Here is a 20,074-nt window from a genome sequence, read left to right as displayed (position 1 = left end):
TCAAGTACACAAAACAAAGCATTTAACCTTAATGCGTTGGCATTTTTTCCTAAATTTATAAATACAAACATTTAATTAAATGTAAGTCCTTCGTTATGTCCGTTACATGTCTTCCCTCCCCCCCCCATAGAAATGGTCTTTAATGGGCTTTGATAATGCCAAGTAAAATTTAGAACAGTGACCCTACTGGTTTGCAGCAAAACACAGTTATCATTTATGGCTGAAGTAGTAAAACACACATATGCACTCACGCACACAAAAAAACATCAGAAGGAATACTTTAAATGTGCTGGAAATGAAAAGTAAGTCACATGAGGACTATGGAAAGATTAGCTATTTTGGAAAGCTAGGGAATGTTAAAGCCCTGTAACTGAGTTCTTAGAAAGATTATGAGACTGTAGATGCTCATTCTTAAGATTCAAAGCAATAGTGACAACCTTCATTTAATCATTTAAAAATTTATCTTAAAAAAATTTAAAAATTAGTAAGTTTCAAATAATCCATAAAACTTTCCCTCCACATTTCTATTAATTCAATACCTAATCTCATAGTCCTTGTTTTACACAAAATAACAACTTGAAGGATCAGGCAATAACAACATTGTTTATGAAAAATGTCTTTGCAGTAGCTTTAAAGCCACATTTTACTTAGCAATGTTGTTTTTAGTCTTTTAATCAATATGTACTTCATAGAATAGTGAAAAGAGCTGTAACAAAATCAATGGCAGGATACCCATTTTAAGTATTATACACAAACTCTGAAATTAACAGGTTTACATTTGTTAATAGAACAATATAAATATGCACTTTATGCGGCTGTATTTTAGGCAATAAAGAAGAAAATCATTGGGCCGGTGCTATAATTGCATGGGCGGTATAGTTTGTATCTACAAAATTTTCCCTATTATAAAATAATGGATTCAGTAATGACATAATGGAGTTGTTTGGCCTACCACAGCAACATTTGTACAATACAAGATAAGATACTGTAATCACAGATTGCATTTTAACAAATACTGTACCAATGTTTCACATCAAAGGATGTGGTGGTGTTTTTCAACCAAAGTGAGAGAATGTTTATAATAGATACTTTAATATATATATTATATATATGACTATGTTCCAGTTACATACAAATTTAAATATTAAATACACTGTATTAAATCAAGGAAAACTGCACAAATACAGAATCTGACCCTGCAATCTCCATAGCAAGAGTAATCCGTGACTTCAAAATGACAATTTGAGGAGGAAAGGATTATCCTCAGTAGTTTGTTCATGGGTCAGATCAGTTCTCACTTAAAAAAATTCTTAAATCTTAACCAGTCAACTTGGGTCTCCTAAAGTCATTTCCTCCAATTAAGTGATTTAAAAAAAAAAAAATCTAACAAGTGTTTCAAGTTCATCTTGAATGAAGATTAAGTATTCTCACACAGGAAAAGTAGCAAAATACAGTACAAATCTATTAACAAGAAAGTTGAATTTGAAAGAAACTTTGCCTGTTAAATGTATGATATGAATACTGATAAATGGCCAACACCAGCAAAGGAAATCAAGATTTTTTGCACTGGCTACTGCAAACTTTTGCACAAATACTAGACAATGTAGACATTTAGACAAAGGGTAATGAGATAAATATTGCACTACATTACCTGTGCTAGTTTGAGATGAAAGACAAAAGTTACAAGATCAAATCAGTTATACTTAGTGGTTGTGGCACTCCTTTCATTCATTCGTTAAAAAATTAACTGAAGAACAAGTCATAGACAAGTCTCCCGGTCAACACCTTTCCCTGAGTCAGCTTTCTTCTCTTTTCTGATTTCAGCACTAGAAAAAGAAAGGGGAAAAAAAAAAGGTTGCAACAGCAGTATCATATAGATTAATGATCTACCTGAAAACCAATACCGCACTGGTATTTTGATTAATTTTTCATGCAGCATAGCACAAACTGGGAAGCAAGAGAAAGTTGCTGTGTTGAATGGTGCAGAAGACATCAGCGAGCATTTTAGTGACGAGGTAGATAGAGAACTTTAAGATGTACAGACAGACAAGTCAGCCCAGCATGCAAGCAAAGATAGACACTTCTTTGTTTTTGGCAAATACAACTGTTAGTTAATTAAGTAATGGTAACATACAGTTCCCAGATAATACCAGCATTTTCTTAATGGCACAAACAAGAGGTTACAGTAAGTATTACTTTTCTTTAACATGTCTTACATTGCTCAACATCCATTTGGAAGGAATGTTTCAGAACTAAAGAAGGGCAAGCCAATTTATAACTGTAATATTTAGCTTTCAGCCTTCACTGGAGAGAGCAGGCAATGACAGTAGCAGAGGGGCAGGGGGGGTGACAATATTCCCCCCTTGGAGCTCAGCTTAGTGTATACTTGCTCATGTATACATATAAGGAATAACGCATTTGGTGGGTTTCCGTTGTTGTTGTTTTGTTTGTTTTTTAAATAAGCCTGAAAGTTAGATCACGTAAAAGCCATATTACCAGGAACTCTGAAGCAGAGTTCAAATTTGGATTCTGCTTTTTTTTTCCAATTAAAACAATGTTGATTTGCCTACAGAAAACAATACATGTGCAAAGCAGATTTATTTATGTATTTTTGTGAAGAGAGTCCTAATTTACAACAGCATAAATAAATAATTTTTTTAAAAGTCATGTTGTTGCTATGAGTCTTAATCACGCTACAAAAATGCAAAGAGGCTACCACAACACAGGCAAATCAAGCCTTCAACAAAGAGTGAGTGGCAGGGTATCTACACATGTTTCTGAGAACAAACCTGTACCAAGCACATAACCTACCAGGTTTCATGGGAATAATTCCTTAACTAGAATGAATGAGAAATAGGCTGAGTTACACAAGGCTTAAAGGAAAGCATGATCAATTCTCAAATTCTTAAGGTGATTCATGAACAATTTTACAATCATCCGACATTTTTCTTCACATAAAAATTGCTTTAAGGATACAATTCAGTTCAGCCAGAGCTTGCTTCTATGCCTATGGCAGCTTCCAGAGGTGTTAATGGAAATAACTAAAGAATACCAACTTCTGCCACTTCAACTGCCAAATCTGTCACCTTCTGTAGAACAGTGATAGGATTGGGTATGCTACACTTCCTGCACACAAAGGGTACGCAAACAAATTCCTAGGGGGGGAGTTTAAATTGCAGCAGTACAGCCAGCAGAAAGTACTTTTGCTTAGTAAAGCAAACACTAAGCATGCGTAGTGTGTCTTAAAGTCCGTATTATTGCGAGGTTTTATGTGTAGATACCAGGAAAGTCTCCTTCTATTTAGGCTTTGCATCTCCTGCAGATGGAGGCTTTAATTAATGCCTAGAGTAATTTGGAAAATAAAAAGGACAAGTCCAATCTTTTACCAGTAAAACACATACCTCGTGGAGCTGTAAGGGTATTTAAGCACTCTTCCTCCCTGCCCACTAAGTACTCTTAACAAGCATGAAAAAGAAGGTTTGGGATATGAGACTTGCTTACCTTCAGACAGAAAAGGGAATTTGTGTCAGCTGCAACATAATAGCTTTTTCTCCAATATTTTAAAAAGGCAGCTAGGACTACTGTTTATATACGGTCAGATCTTCTCCATATGTTTTGAAACTATCTGAAGGGCTTAATGTTATAGACAAAGACAGAGGAATATTTAATTACATATACCAAAGAAGGGTATGTTTCAGACAGGTGCCTTGGTGATCAATTATATCATGGCCATACCCAAAAGCAGACTTTTAGCTCCTAGACACTTTAATATTGAAAAATTAAGGTATTAAGGGAGAGTTCAGGTGCCTGTATGGTTAGGCAACAGCTAAGTAAGTAAATCTCATGCAAGTCCACCCTTCAAAGACTTAATACTGTTATGAATCTGTGATGTAAGAATTACCACATACCACTTTGTCTCTCCCCTACTTCAAAGAGCCAGGGGTGGGGCTTATGACAGATACTCAAATCATACTGAGAAGTTGTTTGTATAACCCCTTCTCACCCAAAATCTCTGAGATCTTTGTAGTTTAGTATTGACCAGTCTTTTATTGGTCAAGTCAACTCATTATTTAATAAGTAGGAAGAACTTCCAGAGCTGATGTATTCCAGCAATCATTCTATGTTGTCAATTGGTCAGTCTACACAGAAGGCATTACATGCAATCACAGTACAGTATCATTATTTAATTATCCCTATTTAATAATATTTTCAGATGCTGGTGTAAGAAAATAGATGTCACAACAGAAACAGGACTATTATATGCTTCTGTATTTGAACCTTAAAGGCATGATTAATTTCAAAACAAGAAAATGAAATGTTTTTCCCCCTATGGTAAGGCACCCCTCAGTGAATTGTCTTTATGACTGATACCATTTCAAGCATTCATTTTTTCATTCATTACTTACCTAAGATCGAATTTTTCTTATAACGTTATGTGCATTCAAGATTAAATTTTTTTTTAGCTCTGTCTCTAACATAGTATTTTCTGTGGCTTCGTTTATCAGAAGCAAGCCTTGCAAATTTAAAGTTCATTGAACCTACTTCTGTCTGGGAATTTGAGAGAAGCTAGAGCACATGAAAATATTAGGATTTCAGATTCTTCAAGAGGTTGGTCACTTAGAACAAGACACTCATACCTAAAACCCTGATCCCTTAGGTTTTTTTCACCTGAGTCTTTGTTTATGTGAGCAACGGTGTATCTGCTATTTTGCTGCAGCATAAAGGCCAAATTGTCTTTTACCCGTATGTTGTCTGAGCCACAGTCTCTGCAGATGCTCGTTGCTCAAAGGATCTTTGAAAATTTCAGGTTAAAACAAAGTACATGTCTGCATAATCGATTGTACTATCAAAAAAAGCAATATCTACCAGAAAAATTAAAACTACTGCATACCCACTGGCTGTGAATGTACCACATCACTTTCTTCTCTTTCTCCAAACTTTAACAGCCTGGGCAGCAGAGGCACGTACGGTAAGAAAATCATACTGTACATCCTTTGCCCATGCACCAGACTGATTTCACTGTTATGGGATCCTTTTCATCCCATGTGTAGGGTGGAAGATAAATCAGAACTACAATGCTATTTTGACTGTCATTAAAATAGCAGTAAAATGATGACATTGGTCTGCTCCATGGGTGTTTAAAATGAAGATGCTCTGGTCATCAACTGTTCATCTTGTTTATGCTGTTTAGGGAAAGGAACAACACTGAGAGGCAGCATGCCATTTTGGGGTGACAAAATTTAAAAAAGTATTTCACTAAGATCTTTTTTCCTTAAAAAAAACGTTCCCATAAAACTATAACTAGGTATTTCAAACATGGAATTTATTTTGAACATTAGATTTAGAAATGGACAGAATTTTGCACTTTAAAAAGTCACCGAATTACTAACAAAAATATGCTAAGAATAAATTATACTTAGCATTTAAATATGCTACATCTACAGTTTCTACTTTTAGTATAATAAAAATGAAATTTTAATATTAAGGGCTTTGAAATCAACATCTTTGTATTCCTATCTGAAATTTCTTTTCATTCTGTCTCCCCAAAAATAACACAAATTGTGTAGGCAACACCACTTTGAACTGGAAAAAACAATAAAGGAAGAGTTTGGGGGACGGGGTCTTACCTTTGGGGAATCAGCTTCTATAGTGATTAGGAAGGGGAGCTTATGACAAAAATGTGATATGAAACAATTAAGTAGAAAGTACTGTTACATTTAAAATTTATGGAAACACTGGAAAATCTTTCTTACAATAGCACTGTGCTTGTATTTACTATTTCCTTATCCCCATCACAATTCTCTAGTACAGACAAAACATCATTGGTTCATTTTACATCTGTCTGGGTTAAACTTTAAAGGTATTTATCTGGTTTGAGTCCAGCTGAAATAGGCAGAAAAAACTGACCAGAAGTGATGCAATCTTTAAATTATTTTCACTCCAAATATTGGTAGATTGCATTCAGAGTACTGGGCTCTTCATACAGATATTTCCAGGGCAGTAATGACTACTTCTTTTTCAAGAGGAGAAAATAAAAGCAAGCAGAACAAACAACAGCTGTTGTGCAATATCCAGGTGTAGGCTGGTGGTTCATTACACAAGCATCAAGCATGTTCAACTTCATTTTCCACTGTAGTGTAACTAAGTAGCATGCAAGTATTTGTGATTTTCTTTATAAATATACATAGTGAATTTGTGTTTTGAGCTTACAATATTTTGACTAGAAATAATTAAAGTAAAAGGAAACCTCAAGAATTAAAACTGCAAGATGCTAGAAATCTTTCTAATCCCTAGTAAAGTGTTTCAATATTGGCTTGAGTCCAATATATAAAGCATAATGTAGTAGAGGAAAAAAAATTAAAACCTTTTAGAAGGAAAGCTTGACTCCTTTTCTTTTGCATTCTCTGAGGATATCAACAACGTCTTCCACACAGCAGTTTTAGCCATTTCATCAGAAATGTTTATCACAGATGGGTCATCTCTAGGCAAGAATAAAAGTAAATACACAATAAAACAATACGCAATTAGTCTTTGTTACCTATTAACTCTACATAAGCCCTCAAAAACTGATAGTGATGAAAATAAATACGCACAATATAATTTGAGAAATCATGTTAAAGAATCCTGAACAATTACTGAAATATTCTCTTAATATATCTTAGCTTCTTTTTTTTTTTTTAGTATTTTCCTCCTCCAACAGCAATTAATCACAGTAACATCAATAAAATATATTGTGTAACTTACAACTAATAGACAAAGAAAAAATTAGAATTTAGAGTAGTTCAGTTGGAAGGGACCTACAAAGATCAAGTCTAACTGCCTGACCACTTCAGGGCTAATCAAAAGTTGAAGCATATTATGAAGTGCAATATTCAATTGCCTCTTGAACGCTGACAGGAATGGGGTGCCAACCCCTCTCCTTCTTTTCTTCTGTGAAATTAAATATTTGCCCAAGATGTCACAGTGTGACACTGGCATAGCTGGATTAAACAAGAATCCTAAGAGCTCCAAACAGTTATCAAGGTACTTATGTTCTGACTTATGTTCTGAAATTCCAGCTGCTTTGAAAGTAATTTGAAAGTAATCAAAAACCTTGAGAAAGTCAAAGATATAAGCAATCTAAATAAAAAAAACATCCCTGATTAAACAAGGCAATCAGTAGCTTTAAGCAGCACTATGTAGCCATTACGCCGTTAGCTTTACCTGGACTGCTCTAAACATGTATTTATACACTCAGAAGTAATAAAGCCTTAAACGTTTTATGAGCGTGACATTATTCCTGACTTCATGGCTTACATATGGTTTGAGTGTCCATAAGACCTCACTAAACTTGTTTTTGCATTTGGGGGGGGGGGGGGGAGGGGGCAAGGGGGGGATGACAAGACCACTTTATCAACCAATGTCTTTGTTCTTTTTTTTAGCTGTAGGCCTGTAACCCTTTCAGTACAGGAGTTTACATACTATTCAGGCAAGTTTACCTAAGTAAACACACTATAGATTAATATAGATCACAGCTCGAGATAAATTAAGGTAAGTATTGTTAATATAAAATAGAACAAAAAGGTATAGACAGAAGAAGAAAAAAATAGAACATTAGCAATCTGGTGAATCAAAAACAGGAAATAGGCTGTGATTTTTCAGACACACAGATAGTAAAATACAACTATTTGCCTTAGGATATGTTAAGGTAGCTTCATATTGAAATATAAAAGATGGCCACTCTGAGATAGTGTTCCTGTGAACTCGTGTTAGTGCAGAGATTCCAATCAGCAGACATTTCCTGTCCTCATTAAGAACTTTCTGAAAACTGTAAATGAGAGTAAGTCCTTATGGGCTGGCCAGGTGTGTTATTACAATCTGTAACACAGGTTTTCATGCTTTTCCAGTTGTTCCATCCCTGAATTATGCCTCATCAAGGCAGCTCTTAATTCACTTACTATCTCACATTGCTAGGATCTTAACTAGAACGTTCTAAAACATGATAGTTTAAGAACCTAGTTTTTCTGGAGTGCGTTCAAGACCATTGCTGGTCTCTGCTAGCATCAGGGTGAAGGAACTGACTTGCTTTCACAAGCAAGTGAAAGTTTTCATCTTCCTTTCACACTGTGCTTGTCAGAAGCCGAGGTTTGTCATGAATGGCCTGACCCAAGACCTGTCCGAGGGAAAACGACGTAGTGTGGTCTTTTCCTAAGGACAGTGAGATCATATGGAAATACTAGAAAGGGACCAAGCTTTTTAAATGCTGCAGTATATGATTCAGTTCACATGGCTGTACTCTACTATCGGACATGCATTCTCCTAATATTCAGGGAGCATTAAGTATAAATACGGTGGCACGTTTATGTTATTTAATTGCAACTCACCTAAAAGAGGAAACGTATATTTTACCTGTAATGTCCTTCTAGTGGTAACTGAACAGTCCCTTCCTCTTCCATTGCTAACATACTTTGCTCTTCCTAGGAAGAAGGAATTTAGATGTGAGACAGGATATGATCTTGTGAAAAGTACATTTTACGTACTTTAGACCTTTGCCCCCTTTTCTTTAAGTATTTATAAATAGTTCTTGAAATAACGTACTTTCCAACCCTTAATTTAAATATTTGTGATTAAACTGCCTCAAATTTTAAAGTTGTATCTTCAGTTAATGTTATTTTTCAATGCCAAATGGAGGCAATGCTTTTGTAATAAAGAAAGAGAAAAATCAGTTAGTTACACTGAGCGAGCAACTGTATGGTGTATTTTTAAAAATCATGCATAACTGGACATATACATAGCAATGTTAACGTGCCAAAATTAGGGAAGCCAAATTTAAGTTTGTGCACATAGTTTTAAAGCTGACAAAAGTTTTATTGCAGTGAAAAGTAGTAAAACAAGACACCAATATTAGTTTTCATTTAAACAGGGAAAAGGCTTCTATGAGGACAGGAAGTAGAGAGAATTAGATATATCTACAAAAAACCTTTTTGTCCCATAATGACAACTTCAGGAAATCTTTATCTTAGGGGGAAGGGAGAACAAAACGTCATCTCTCAAGGACCATGTCCTGCTTGCAAGAACAAAGGGAAGCAAGTCTCTTGTCTTTCAGACTATAACACCTCAGGGCTTCACAGACATGTGCCAAAAGAGGATTCTCAAGGCTCCCACCACCACTAGGTCAGGAAAACTGCAGCAGCCTTTGCAAGAGGTTAGCTCTGAAGCAAAACCTCTGAAATAACAGTGGCTTACGGCCTAAATAACAGGCAACCATGTGGGCAGGTAATTCCACAGACTTACACATAAACACACCCAGGTCTTGTAATCACATTAACTGTCACAGTAAATTGCTGCATGGGTAGCAAGGCAGCTCCGGGGAAGTTAAATGTGCCTTCACATGGATGTAACCATCAAACCCTGCCATAAACTGTCGCACTGTGTGTGTGAGTGTGGCAGATGCCAGAGACCTGGTCTTCTTCACCTTTATTGGATGGCTTGGTAACAGTTTACCCTAGTGTTCGCTGGAAAGCGTGGCAGTGGCTCTCCCAAAAAGAGAGGCTTGCCATTATCTGGCAGAACACTGAAAACCCCACATGCCTCACACACTGGTAAGCTGGTATAACCTGAAAGCACCAGAAGAATTTTTGCAGTCCTCCATGTTTCACTATTACAACTACCTTTAAATTTTTTTTTTCTCCAAATGGGAAAAGTCTCTTTTTGTTCATTCCTGTCTCAGATAGCCATAATTGATTTAAAACAAAGTGGCTAATAAAGGAAGACTTATGAGAAGAAGGCACATACAATATCCACTATAAATGTACAAGGCCTCGGAAAAACATGGCCTAAAAATATAAAAACAACTTAAGTGATGAAATTAGGATCCAATCAAATAAGTTTCAGATCTTGTCAACTATATTTCTGAATATTCTTGTGGGTTGAATACTTCTATTTTTAAAAGCCGTGTGATAGCAACTCTCCAATTAATTCCTTAGGCTACATGTCAGAAGTTTTATTACTAGTTAATTTTGTCATTTCCAGGCTTCACAGCTTCATAAGTTTTTGACAGTTGAACAGTTTTAATAATAGCTCCAAATATTTAGAAATGCCAAAATATGTAAAAATAGCCTCTCAAAATAGACAGTGAATGAAATAAAGTAACACCAGTAGATTTTCCCAGTTTTGTTTTCTGATGCCATCCTATCAAGCACGGGAAAGAAAGTGACATATAACCAAAACACAAGGATAACAAATAATTCTTTCCAATAACCAGACCCACGAGAACTGAGCTACCTTGGTTTCTTTTGGTTACTGTGAATTGTTACAACAGCTAAATACTGTGATGAAACAACACTCTGGTTTGCTTCAGTTCAAGGGGGAAGAAAACAAACCATGTATTTGAACTTCAACCTAGTAGTTTTACAGGCACATACTAAATAGTAAATAATAATTATGATACTTATCACCTAGGTAGAAACTTTTTCCGAAAATGTACTCTATTAAAGTATGGTGCATATGTCAAAAAAAGTAAAGTTATAGTTCTCCAAGTTACAGCTGAGGCAGCGAGTTGTCAAGGGTCACAAAAGAATGCAAAAGAGAGAGAAAACTAGTTTTCATGGTTATATTTTCAACTTATTAGCTCGTGTCCTATTTCTGCATATAGACATACCAGGGGGAATCCTTACCCATACCATTTCACTGGTCTCAGATACCTCATGGCACCCCTGAGGATAAATTGCTGATTTACCCATTCACATTGTCTAGTTCTTGTGGTACCCTTGTACTACCAAAATCTTATGCCTCATTGGTCACAGGCCTTTGCAGAGGTCTTCAGGGGAATCTTACAGGTTTGTCTGCCTGACTGTCCCCAGAGCACTCCTGCCTGAAAAGACCACAGCCTGCCAATACCACACGGCACAGTCTGCACCTTCACCTCCCACTGCCGCAACTACTATTCAACAGTGCTAGAGCAGGACACACAACTGACATTTCAAATAACCTGGCACTGACATGTTGTTCTTACTGCTCCTGCAGTTAGTGCTTCTCTGTCAAGATGTCCTTCATTCATTTGGACCCATGACTTAGGGACATGGTACTAATGTCCTGTAACATTGACCAGGTAGCTATAAATACCAGTGACACAGGAGAAAGACCTCAGTTCCCTACATATAAAGTTATTTTACCACAGTTTTGTGAGATACTCAAACAAGTTATTCATGAAGCACAGGCTAGGGGGAAATACTATCAGATGCAAAACTGATTAGGAAACTACAGAAAGTAGTTATCAGCATTTCACTGTCAGAATACAGGAATGTTCCAAGTGGAAATGCCTAAGGATTTGTCCTCTGTTCATGTACATTCCTTGAAAGGAGACAAGGAGTCCAGATCTGAAACAGTCATGGCCCTGGGTGGTTGTGCCACAGGCTGTAACTGAAAGATTTGGTTAACAGGAGTAAGCAATGTCCTTTTTTTCATTAGAAAGTGAAAGTAAATTGTTTCTGCAGTAGCAGAAGAGAAATGCTGGTCCAGGGTATAACAGATTGATATTGCTACAGGGTTAGGACACAGGTGAGCAGGGAGGGCAGAGGTGGATGGCATGCAACCTGTGTATGGCTCAGAAATAGCTGGGATATGTCATGACACTTAAATGCAGCAGTGCTCTCCTCAACATTGCCAGCAGGGGTGAGACAAGTCCCAATGAAGCATCAAAGTACCCCAAGTACCCAAGGGCTTTCCTACAGACAAGTTCATCACTCCACCATCAGCTGAGTGGGTCTCAGGAGGAATCCCCAACAGTGCTGTTGATACGATGTTATCTACATTATGGCAGCATGAGATTCTACATCTGATAGACATCCACATCTTAGCCTCTTAGATTTGTAACCTTAAAATGACATATAAAATATGAAAATATTGCAGTTTGGACACTTAGAAAATCTACTTTTTGCATTGAATATGCTTTAATTACAGAACTTTCTCTAATTGTCTGAAGGAAATATTGATAATGTGTTTCAAAACAACAAAACCCCACCCCAAGACACAACAAAATCCACGTATTTTAAACCATGACCCACCTCTTTCTCAGCATCTTCTAGTTTCTTTTTCTTGCTCTCAGGCATCAAATCATCTAACCAACTGAGCTCCCGTTTAGTAAAAAAGAAATCCATGAGTTTTCGGACAAATACCAAAGCTAGGACCTGTAAAGATATTTATTCAAAGAATTAGGATATTAAACAAGTAAAACTGATATTTACGCTTGTAGAGAAACACTTTCAAAAGTGACCACAATTAACAGCTGTAATTTTATCCTTTTATCCTGGAATTTTAGTTTGGACATGTCAACACCTGGACCTCCTTTGTTCAGACAGAGCATGACTTAACAATGACTGAGGTTCAGTAGATAACTTTTATTTTCAATTAGTGAAATAATCAAGGCAAGATTAGTTAAGCAGCAGAGAATATTTTTCTTTTGTTCCCAGCAAGACACAGAACTATAAGTTCCTCTATGCAATAAACAATCTTCCTTAGTGAGTGAATATTCTTTCAGTAAAACAACTAAGCACTACACCTTAAACAGAAACATCAAACTGTTTTTTAAAAAAATCAGAAGAATTTTCTCTAAGAAATATACAGTAGGGCTATCCACAGATATAAACTAAGTGCAAACTAGACTCAAACTAGAGTTTATACATAGAACTTTTGCTTATAAAGTGTGAATTATCCTCACACGCTGAAGAGAAGCAATATTGTAATTACACTCCACAATTATTTTTTTTTTATTCAATAATGATTACCCACAAGTGAGAAGAAAATGGAATTCTAGTGGAAATAAAAATATTTCATACCATCATGGGAAAGACAATGGCAGCTCTTGAAACCTTTATAATCCACAGGAGTACAAGACAACTCAGCTGAATTACAGTGAAGAGATGGACTTTTCTAAGAGGAACATGCCTCAGATAAATAAAATCTGGCTGATGCTTTGCAGGCATCCAGAATAATTTTATCCTGTCAAAAAGCTGTAAGAGAAATTTTTTTAAGTGCGTATCAAAATAAGCATCAAAATACGCAGTTATTCATACACTACCTATAGATATCACAAATACCTAAGATTCAGGCTTGTTACTCTAAAGGCAAAAACTGTGCAAAAGTTCGGGTGCACAGGAACTACTTCAGTTACAACTGTAAGCCATGAATCTATGCTAGTCCAACAGTGGTAAAAGACTCATCTTCTCTATGGTTGAGCCAAAGTTCTCTGAGTAAGAATTAGAATCGTATTATTTAGGTAAAATTTAATTACTTGGTTAGTCATACATCTCAAGTTCCTTTCACTTTTATTATGCATTTGTCTCCTTAGATTGTAGATCTGCTGAGGTACCAGCGTCTGCTAAATTACATTCTGTATAGCCACCCTACAAGAAAAATCCTGCTCATTACTGTGTAATACATTACATAGAAAGGAAATAGTTACTTTAAAAAATTACTGCTAGGATTTCAGGTCAGGAACTCTTAAAGTTATGGAAAGCCAGAATTCAAAGTAGATATGAATCTACTGTGAATCAAAATGAACAGAAGCTTGCTGATTCCATCAGGTACATGCAGCATTACGCTGCCTTTCTTACACACTCAAAATCTGTTTTCCAAGAATTGAGCTCTGCTCCTTAAGCACACAAAATGTTGATCATTGAGGGATCTTTTCAGTCTTTTATCTCCTGTAGATGCAACTCCATTTTTTTCATTTTACTTCACTAAACACTTCATCCCAAGCTGCTCTCTGTTGCATACTGCACTCTTTCTTCACAAAATCACAGAAGAAAAAAAAAAAAACGATAAGCCAGAAAGTCAGCTGCGATGCCATTAGGAATGTACAAGAGGTTCTTGTTTTTCAGACTTGCTTGTCTCCATGCTGACCCAAAACTTCATGTCAGCTACCGCAGCTCAGTGATGATGGTGATGCACCATCTCTCCCTGGGGGAATGAGCCATGCTGTATTCACACAATCTTTAGGAATTTTAAGTTTCAGGAATTTTTACTGTGCATGTAAAACTGCATTTTTTAAAGGGTTATAATTTGGCCAGATTTGAGCAGATTTCTTTTTCACAGAAACAGCAAAAGGCACATCCTCCCACAAAAGCCATCTTTTCAAATCTCAATTCCTTGTCCCAACTTGGGGGAGGAAGAAAATGAGGGGGAATGCACTTTTCCAAGTATAGATAGCCAGATTTTAGCATGTCTTAAAAATATTTCTCAATAGAGTACTTGCCCATAGTTCTGAGAAACAACTGAACCATATTAAGTTTAATTATAAACAGCAGTAAAAGCCAAACTACACTTCTTAGAATTTCAACCCAAATAAGACCTAGGCAAAGTTATAAAAGAAGAGTCTCTGAATAGAAAATACCAATCAAAAAGCAAAATATGTTGTCAGCTTTGCCTATGAATAATAGGTTAAAAAGGTCATTTTAAACTCACAATTGAAAATTTAAATAAAGAAAAAAATCGGGCATTTTCTTTATTCTTTGTATTCAACAACCTCTTGCACAGTACAATTTGTGCTTTTGCCATGTGATCTTTCTCAATGATCTATGAATGTGTATCAATAGCTCAACTTTCAGTAACAAACAACGGCACACTTGAAATTTCAAGTGTGTTTGTGTCAGACGGGCTAAAGGATTTAAATACCGTGCCATTTAACACTGCTGTAGGCCAGCAGAAATGGTTCATACAATATCATTACCTGACTGCTGAAGTGTCTTGCTCGTGACAGAGGCTCACACTTAAGGCCACCACAGGAACGCTGCCCTTTCTCTAGGCCTGCCCTATATACCTGAGACCAGAAATTAAGTAGCACAGGTCTTGCAACGGTTCCACCTCCCTACCTGGGGCATTTATGTGCACAGGAAATATCTTCAGAATCTCACCTATGGCAGTTTTATGGCAGTTAGCCAAAAGCCTCATATAGACAAGTTCAAGATCAAGTGCACCACTACAAAGCACTAAGTTGGAAGCTGAAAAGGAAGTAGGCAAGCAAGTGAATGGGGAGGCAGGAGAGAGGGAAGAGATCTTGATAGTTCTTACTCAGATTTCAGCCACAACCAAAATTCCCTTGATGTACCAAGGGAGAAGAGAAAAATAAGCACCTAAAAAAACATAAAAAAAAAAAATTGGAGCACATTACCTAAAGGGAATATTCTATATTTAGAGGGAATTCATTTTCCTTTTTAAGTGAGTCACTTTCAAGAATTTAAGGTTGGCTACATTCCTCTAAGATTATATACAAAAGAGAATGAAATAATATAATAAAATTAGCTACACATTTAATAGAAAGCATCATCAGTAGCATACTCTACTTATATCCATTTTACCTGAATTCCCTTTAGAGATGAAGCACCCATGTAAAGAAATACTCCATAAAGTACTGGCATAGGAATAAACTGCACATATAAGCAGAGAAAGGGAAGAGTATATTAAATACCATTTAACAATATTAAATGCTAAACAGTTGAAATTCAAAGTGCCATATGCCTGCATTAATCAGACAAGTTGTAAACTCAGATTCACTCAATTACAAATTAATAATGCTACTCAGATCACAAAGCAAAAGAAGAATCTGTCTCTACAGCTTTATTTTTCTCTCATGGCCAGTTCTGAGGACAATGTACTTTATTCACTATTAAAATTAACAGAACTACAAGAAAAATGTGTTTGGTTCATACTTAAATGTTTTACTTAAAAGACTGCTCAGGAGAAAGTATCTGAACAGTAAAACTATAATCCTCAAACAGCTATTCAAGATACACAAAAAATATTTCACGTTGCTGAAGGAAATGTTCTGTGCTATAAGCATTTATAAATGGTGAATGACTTATGGAATGGCACAGTAAGAGAACACAGTAAATATTCAACCTCTAAGTATAAAGTGTGTAGGTTACAGAATATTTCCATAGATAAGTATTTGTTTTAAATACTAAATGCACAAAATATGTTCAGTTTGGTTTCAACAAAGTGAAGTTTTTATGATGTACATAATAAAACAGTACTGGGATTTTCAAGTTCTAAGGGCTTATTTCCTTCACTGTGACAACATGCAAGTCTAAATTCTGATCTTACTGAAGCCAGCAAATGGACTCTTAACTGATTTCACTGAGGCCTGACAATTCTTATAAACACTATTACGCATATAGATGGTATTACATAAGCATATGACTAGACACCCAGTTTCAGGACACTGGTGAGCAGTGCAGAGCATGCTGGCAGCATGAGAGAATTTTTGTGTTCATTGCCAAGAATTAACCACAAAAAGTCTCCTGCAACTGTGAAGGTATTTTTAATAACCCAGAATTCACAAAATGTTCTTAAATTATCTACAAACATTTACTTATTTGTATAACTGAGCAAGACTGGTTCATGACAATGATACACCACAGGTGAATGGCAGAATTCACTCTGACTTCAGCAAGACCAGATTTCATTATAGGGTTTCTGTCTTTACGATGTTAGATGTCCCTAGTGATTTTATTAGGCAAAATTAAAATTTCACTTTAGATTATCATTGTGCAACATTATTATAGTTAGTAATGTGCCTGGAAAGGGCAGTCATTAAATAATGCAGTAACAGCAGTGAAATGTTCTGTGTACTGCAGTATTATTTATCTTTTCATTATTTCCCCAAAATTACCTTCAGAATACTTGTCAAAAAGACAGATGAGCCCATCAGGATAAAAATCATGAGCCCTGTGACTCTTTGCTCCCGGATTCCAAGAAATTTTGGTTGTTCCCCTGGAGCAGAACACTCCGATTCCAGTTTTAAGCTATTCACATGGGAAATAGAGAGGACAGTGGCTGCAACAAACCATGGCAGTCCCATAATAGAGCACACTCCAAGCATGACTGCCACCATGAGCAAGTCAAGATGGTATCCGCATCCTTTCTGCAAAAAAAAAACAAATGCAATGACAGCAAGAAGTTACAAAATGACATCTGAAATAAGAAGATTGGCAGGCATTCCTAATGAACAGCTAGAGACAATTAAAAATTACGTGACTTGTAGCAGAAAATAGCTTTCTTTTACGTGGTATCCAGGCTGGGTCGGTAGTGGTGGCGAACCGGTTATCTAAGGGAATTCCTACTGTTCACTTGAAATGATTAATTTTATTAGACTCACTTCTGTTGTAAGTGTATATATCATAAATCCAAAATAATTTGGTGCCACAGTAATGGGCAACAAATAGTTTTTGTGCTTGTAAATACAATAATAGTAAGACAATGGAAAATACAGACATTTTTCTGTTTTAAGTAAATCTCTTCTCTCAATAACAACGGATGCTAGCGTACAGAACATCCAACTGCACTGCCTACTTTCCATAGCACTAATCTTAATAGGCCATCCATCCATCCCTACACAGAAGGTAAAACTTGAATTTTGATTCTTTCCTACATAAAACCTCTCCAGTTAACATTTACAAAATCAGTTTATGCCCTAAATGGCCAGAAAACCACATCAATATTTGTAAAGTCTTTATAGATGGTAAACACATGATAGTAATAAGTGTTCCCTAATGTACTTCCATCTAATCTAAGAACAGGCAAATAGATATTAAGAGAAATTAAGCTATAATTAGGCTATACATTAAACTACAAAATAATCATAATCATCACCAGGTGCTGTTTTGCTGGTTTCCCTATTCAATATTGAGAAGTAATATAATAAACATTTATGGGAAGCCAGTATAAAACCTTTGGTTTTGGACTATCTCTGTAGCAGTCAAATACTTTGTCAATTTACCAGCATTATGCTTTGCTTTTGTAGTTGTGGACACAACATTTTGGTCAAACCTCAGGCACATTTAAAAGCCTACATATTTGAAAACGACCAATGATCTGCATCAAGCTTACTCATATAAATGTATGTTAGCATAGCTAGAAGGAATATTTCTTTTTCTATTTTAGTAAGTATCCAGGAATACTATGTAGCTGCAAGCAACAAATCAAGATATTTTTCCTTTAAAAAGTCAGGTAGTGAGTTACCTCCACAATATGGCAACAAATCCAATGTCATGGTCTGATGAAGCCGTGATGTTCATGCAAACAATGAATATGTTGAACCATAATTTTGCCTGTAAACCCATGCAAATGCCTTTTGACATAAAAAAAGTAACTAAACTAAACTTGGAAGGGTTTGCTACAGAGACTGCCAAAAGCTGAAATGTGCACTATTCAGAATTTGCTATGGGAAGTATAAAAAAAGAGAGGAAGAACAAGCTGGAAGCAAACAAGTCATTTCTTTCCGAAGACAACTTTAATTTCTAAAATGGGAAGTGTCTGGGTTTATGAAAATGCAAGCCACATCAAAATGAAAATGCCATCTTATTTACTTACTTTATCTGAAAAGGGGAATTCATATAAAATACAGAAAATGAAAAGAACCAACTCTAGCGGCCTTCCCTCACTCCCCAAAAGCACTCATGAATCTTATCTCCAAGACACATCTTGACAAGCTCAGAGACGTGTCAAACAAAGATATTAGTTACATGCACAATGCACTCAAAGAAAGAGTTTAATTCTAAATCCTAACAGAGACACCTTTTTTTACCTTCTGACACATTTATGAGGAATGTATCTGCTAATGCATACAGAATCCGAGAGCATTTCCTCACATTCATACATGATCTGAGGAACCTGACATATGGGAAGAAAAGGAAGCATAGCAACAGGTGATGCTACACCAGACCCCAGCAAAACTAAAACGCAGCAAGACAAGGGGGCAGCCAGGAGGACCATCTGACTCCCAGATGCCAGTGCTGAAAAAACACATTCCAAAGCTTGGCAGCAAATTCCTGCATCTGTCAAGTTAACCACATGCAATGCTATGGATTGACATGAAGAGCCAGGCTGACAAAGAGGGCAAAAAAAGAACATATCAAATGTCACAATCATCCAAGAAGAGGCAGTGCAGAGTGAAGGTTGCAAATGCATTTGCTAAAGCAACTTGGGATTGGATTGCTGCTTATTAAAAGTATGTCAAAAAAAAAAAAAGCCTAAGCTCGCTGCATATACATGTACAGAAACCTGCTGCTAGATTTTGCCCAACAGTTTTTCAGAGGGGTGATGTCCCTTTTTCTCTCTCCATCTGTAGGCAACTAAAGTGTTAGAGAACAGAGCAGGAAGTTGTCCTATGTTGTTTTAAGAACCCATTGTGCCACTACAGTTCAGTCTTATTCTCCTCCATTCTTTAAGAGGGAGGACACACAAAAAATGGATGGGTAGAAGTACAGAGAAAGATGAAGAGAGAGGGAAAAAAAAATCTTGTAATGCAAAATAACACCTGTTTTTTCTAAGTCCGGTCCAGTAGGCAAACACTGTCAATATTTGAAGACATAATATAACAGTGATGAAGGAAATGATTAACTTCCTGGTTATTTTCTTTAGGTGAATTGGTATCATACTCCAAATAAAGTATAGAGGATAGCATTTTATTGATTCAGAATCTCTGTACCAAATCACACTAGTAAAGACTTCTGTAAGGCAGCAAATCACTGAACACAGGGCACAGATACCACATAGCCTGATGGAAAAATGCATAACAATGCTTGATAACAGTGCTATATAGCATAAAATAAATTAGCATCCTCAAGTAGATGAAAATATATTACATAACCTGAAGCAGAAAATGACAATAAAATGAACTATTTGACTGAATACCTTTAGTTTGTGTTCTTTTCTATTTATAATGACAGCTGTGATCTGCTGGTCCATAAAGATAAGGATAGTACAAAGCAGGGCTGGAATTACAGCAGCAATGACTGTCCACCAAGGATTAGGCCCCAAAGGAGTAATAAACCATCCACGATCATCTCTGGTGGGCTACAAAAAGAAAGTCATGCATGGCTAAGGATATCTAAGGATTATCTACACAAGAACACACACAAAAACATTTCTAGGATACAACTTCCTTTAAAATGAATAAATAATCTCTCTATATAAGATGACAGAAAAAAATGCTAAACTTCCTATAATACCAAAAAGAGAAGCTATATGTAATAATAGCATCTAGGGTACTGCAGACTTGGTTATATTTGGAAGGAGACCCACCCAACTACACAGG

General features: G+C 36.2%; 1 protein-coding gene across 20 annotated transcripts in view; it reads right to left on the bottom strand.

Moving 5' to 3' along the window:
- Positions 1–582: 582 nt before the first annotated feature.
- The window catches only part of SLC4A10 (solute carrier family 4 member 10), a 169,235-nt gene continuing 149,743 nt past the window's right edge, over positions 583–20,074 (bottom strand). For 13 of the 20 annotated variants that reach the window (XM_083840795.1, XM_083840782.1, XM_083840796.1 and 10 more), the window contains 8 exons: positions 19,672–19,833; positions 16,649–16,900; positions 15,336–15,404; positions 12,816–12,989; positions 12,045–12,167; positions 8,389–8,456; positions 6,365–6,481; positions 583–1,826 (listed from right to left, as the gene is read on the bottom strand). In XM_083840795.1, coding sequence (XP_083696921.1) covers positions 1,760–1,826; positions 6,365–6,481; positions 8,389–8,456; positions 12,045–12,167; positions 12,816–12,989; positions 15,336–15,404; positions 16,649–16,900; positions 19,672–19,833 — 1,032 coding nt within the window. In that variant the 3' untranslated portion in view covers positions 583–1,759. Of the gene's footprint in view, positions 1,827–2,811; positions 2,838–5,627; positions 5,667–6,364; positions 6,482–8,363; positions 8,457–12,044; positions 12,168–12,815; positions 12,990–15,335; positions 15,405–16,648; positions 16,901–19,671; positions 19,834–20,074 lie in introns of those variants that run through there. The other 7 variants (XM_083840786.1, XM_083840790.1, XM_083840793.1 and 4 more) reach the window with 5 other exon arrangements.

Source organism: Anser anser (genome assembly GCF_964211835.1).
Source record: "Anser anser genome assembly, chromosome: 6".
Taxonomy (NCBI): domain Eukaryota; kingdom Metazoa; phylum Chordata; class Aves; order Anseriformes; family Anatidae; genus Anser; species Anser anser.
This window is presented reverse-complemented; position numbering and strand designations above follow the sequence as displayed.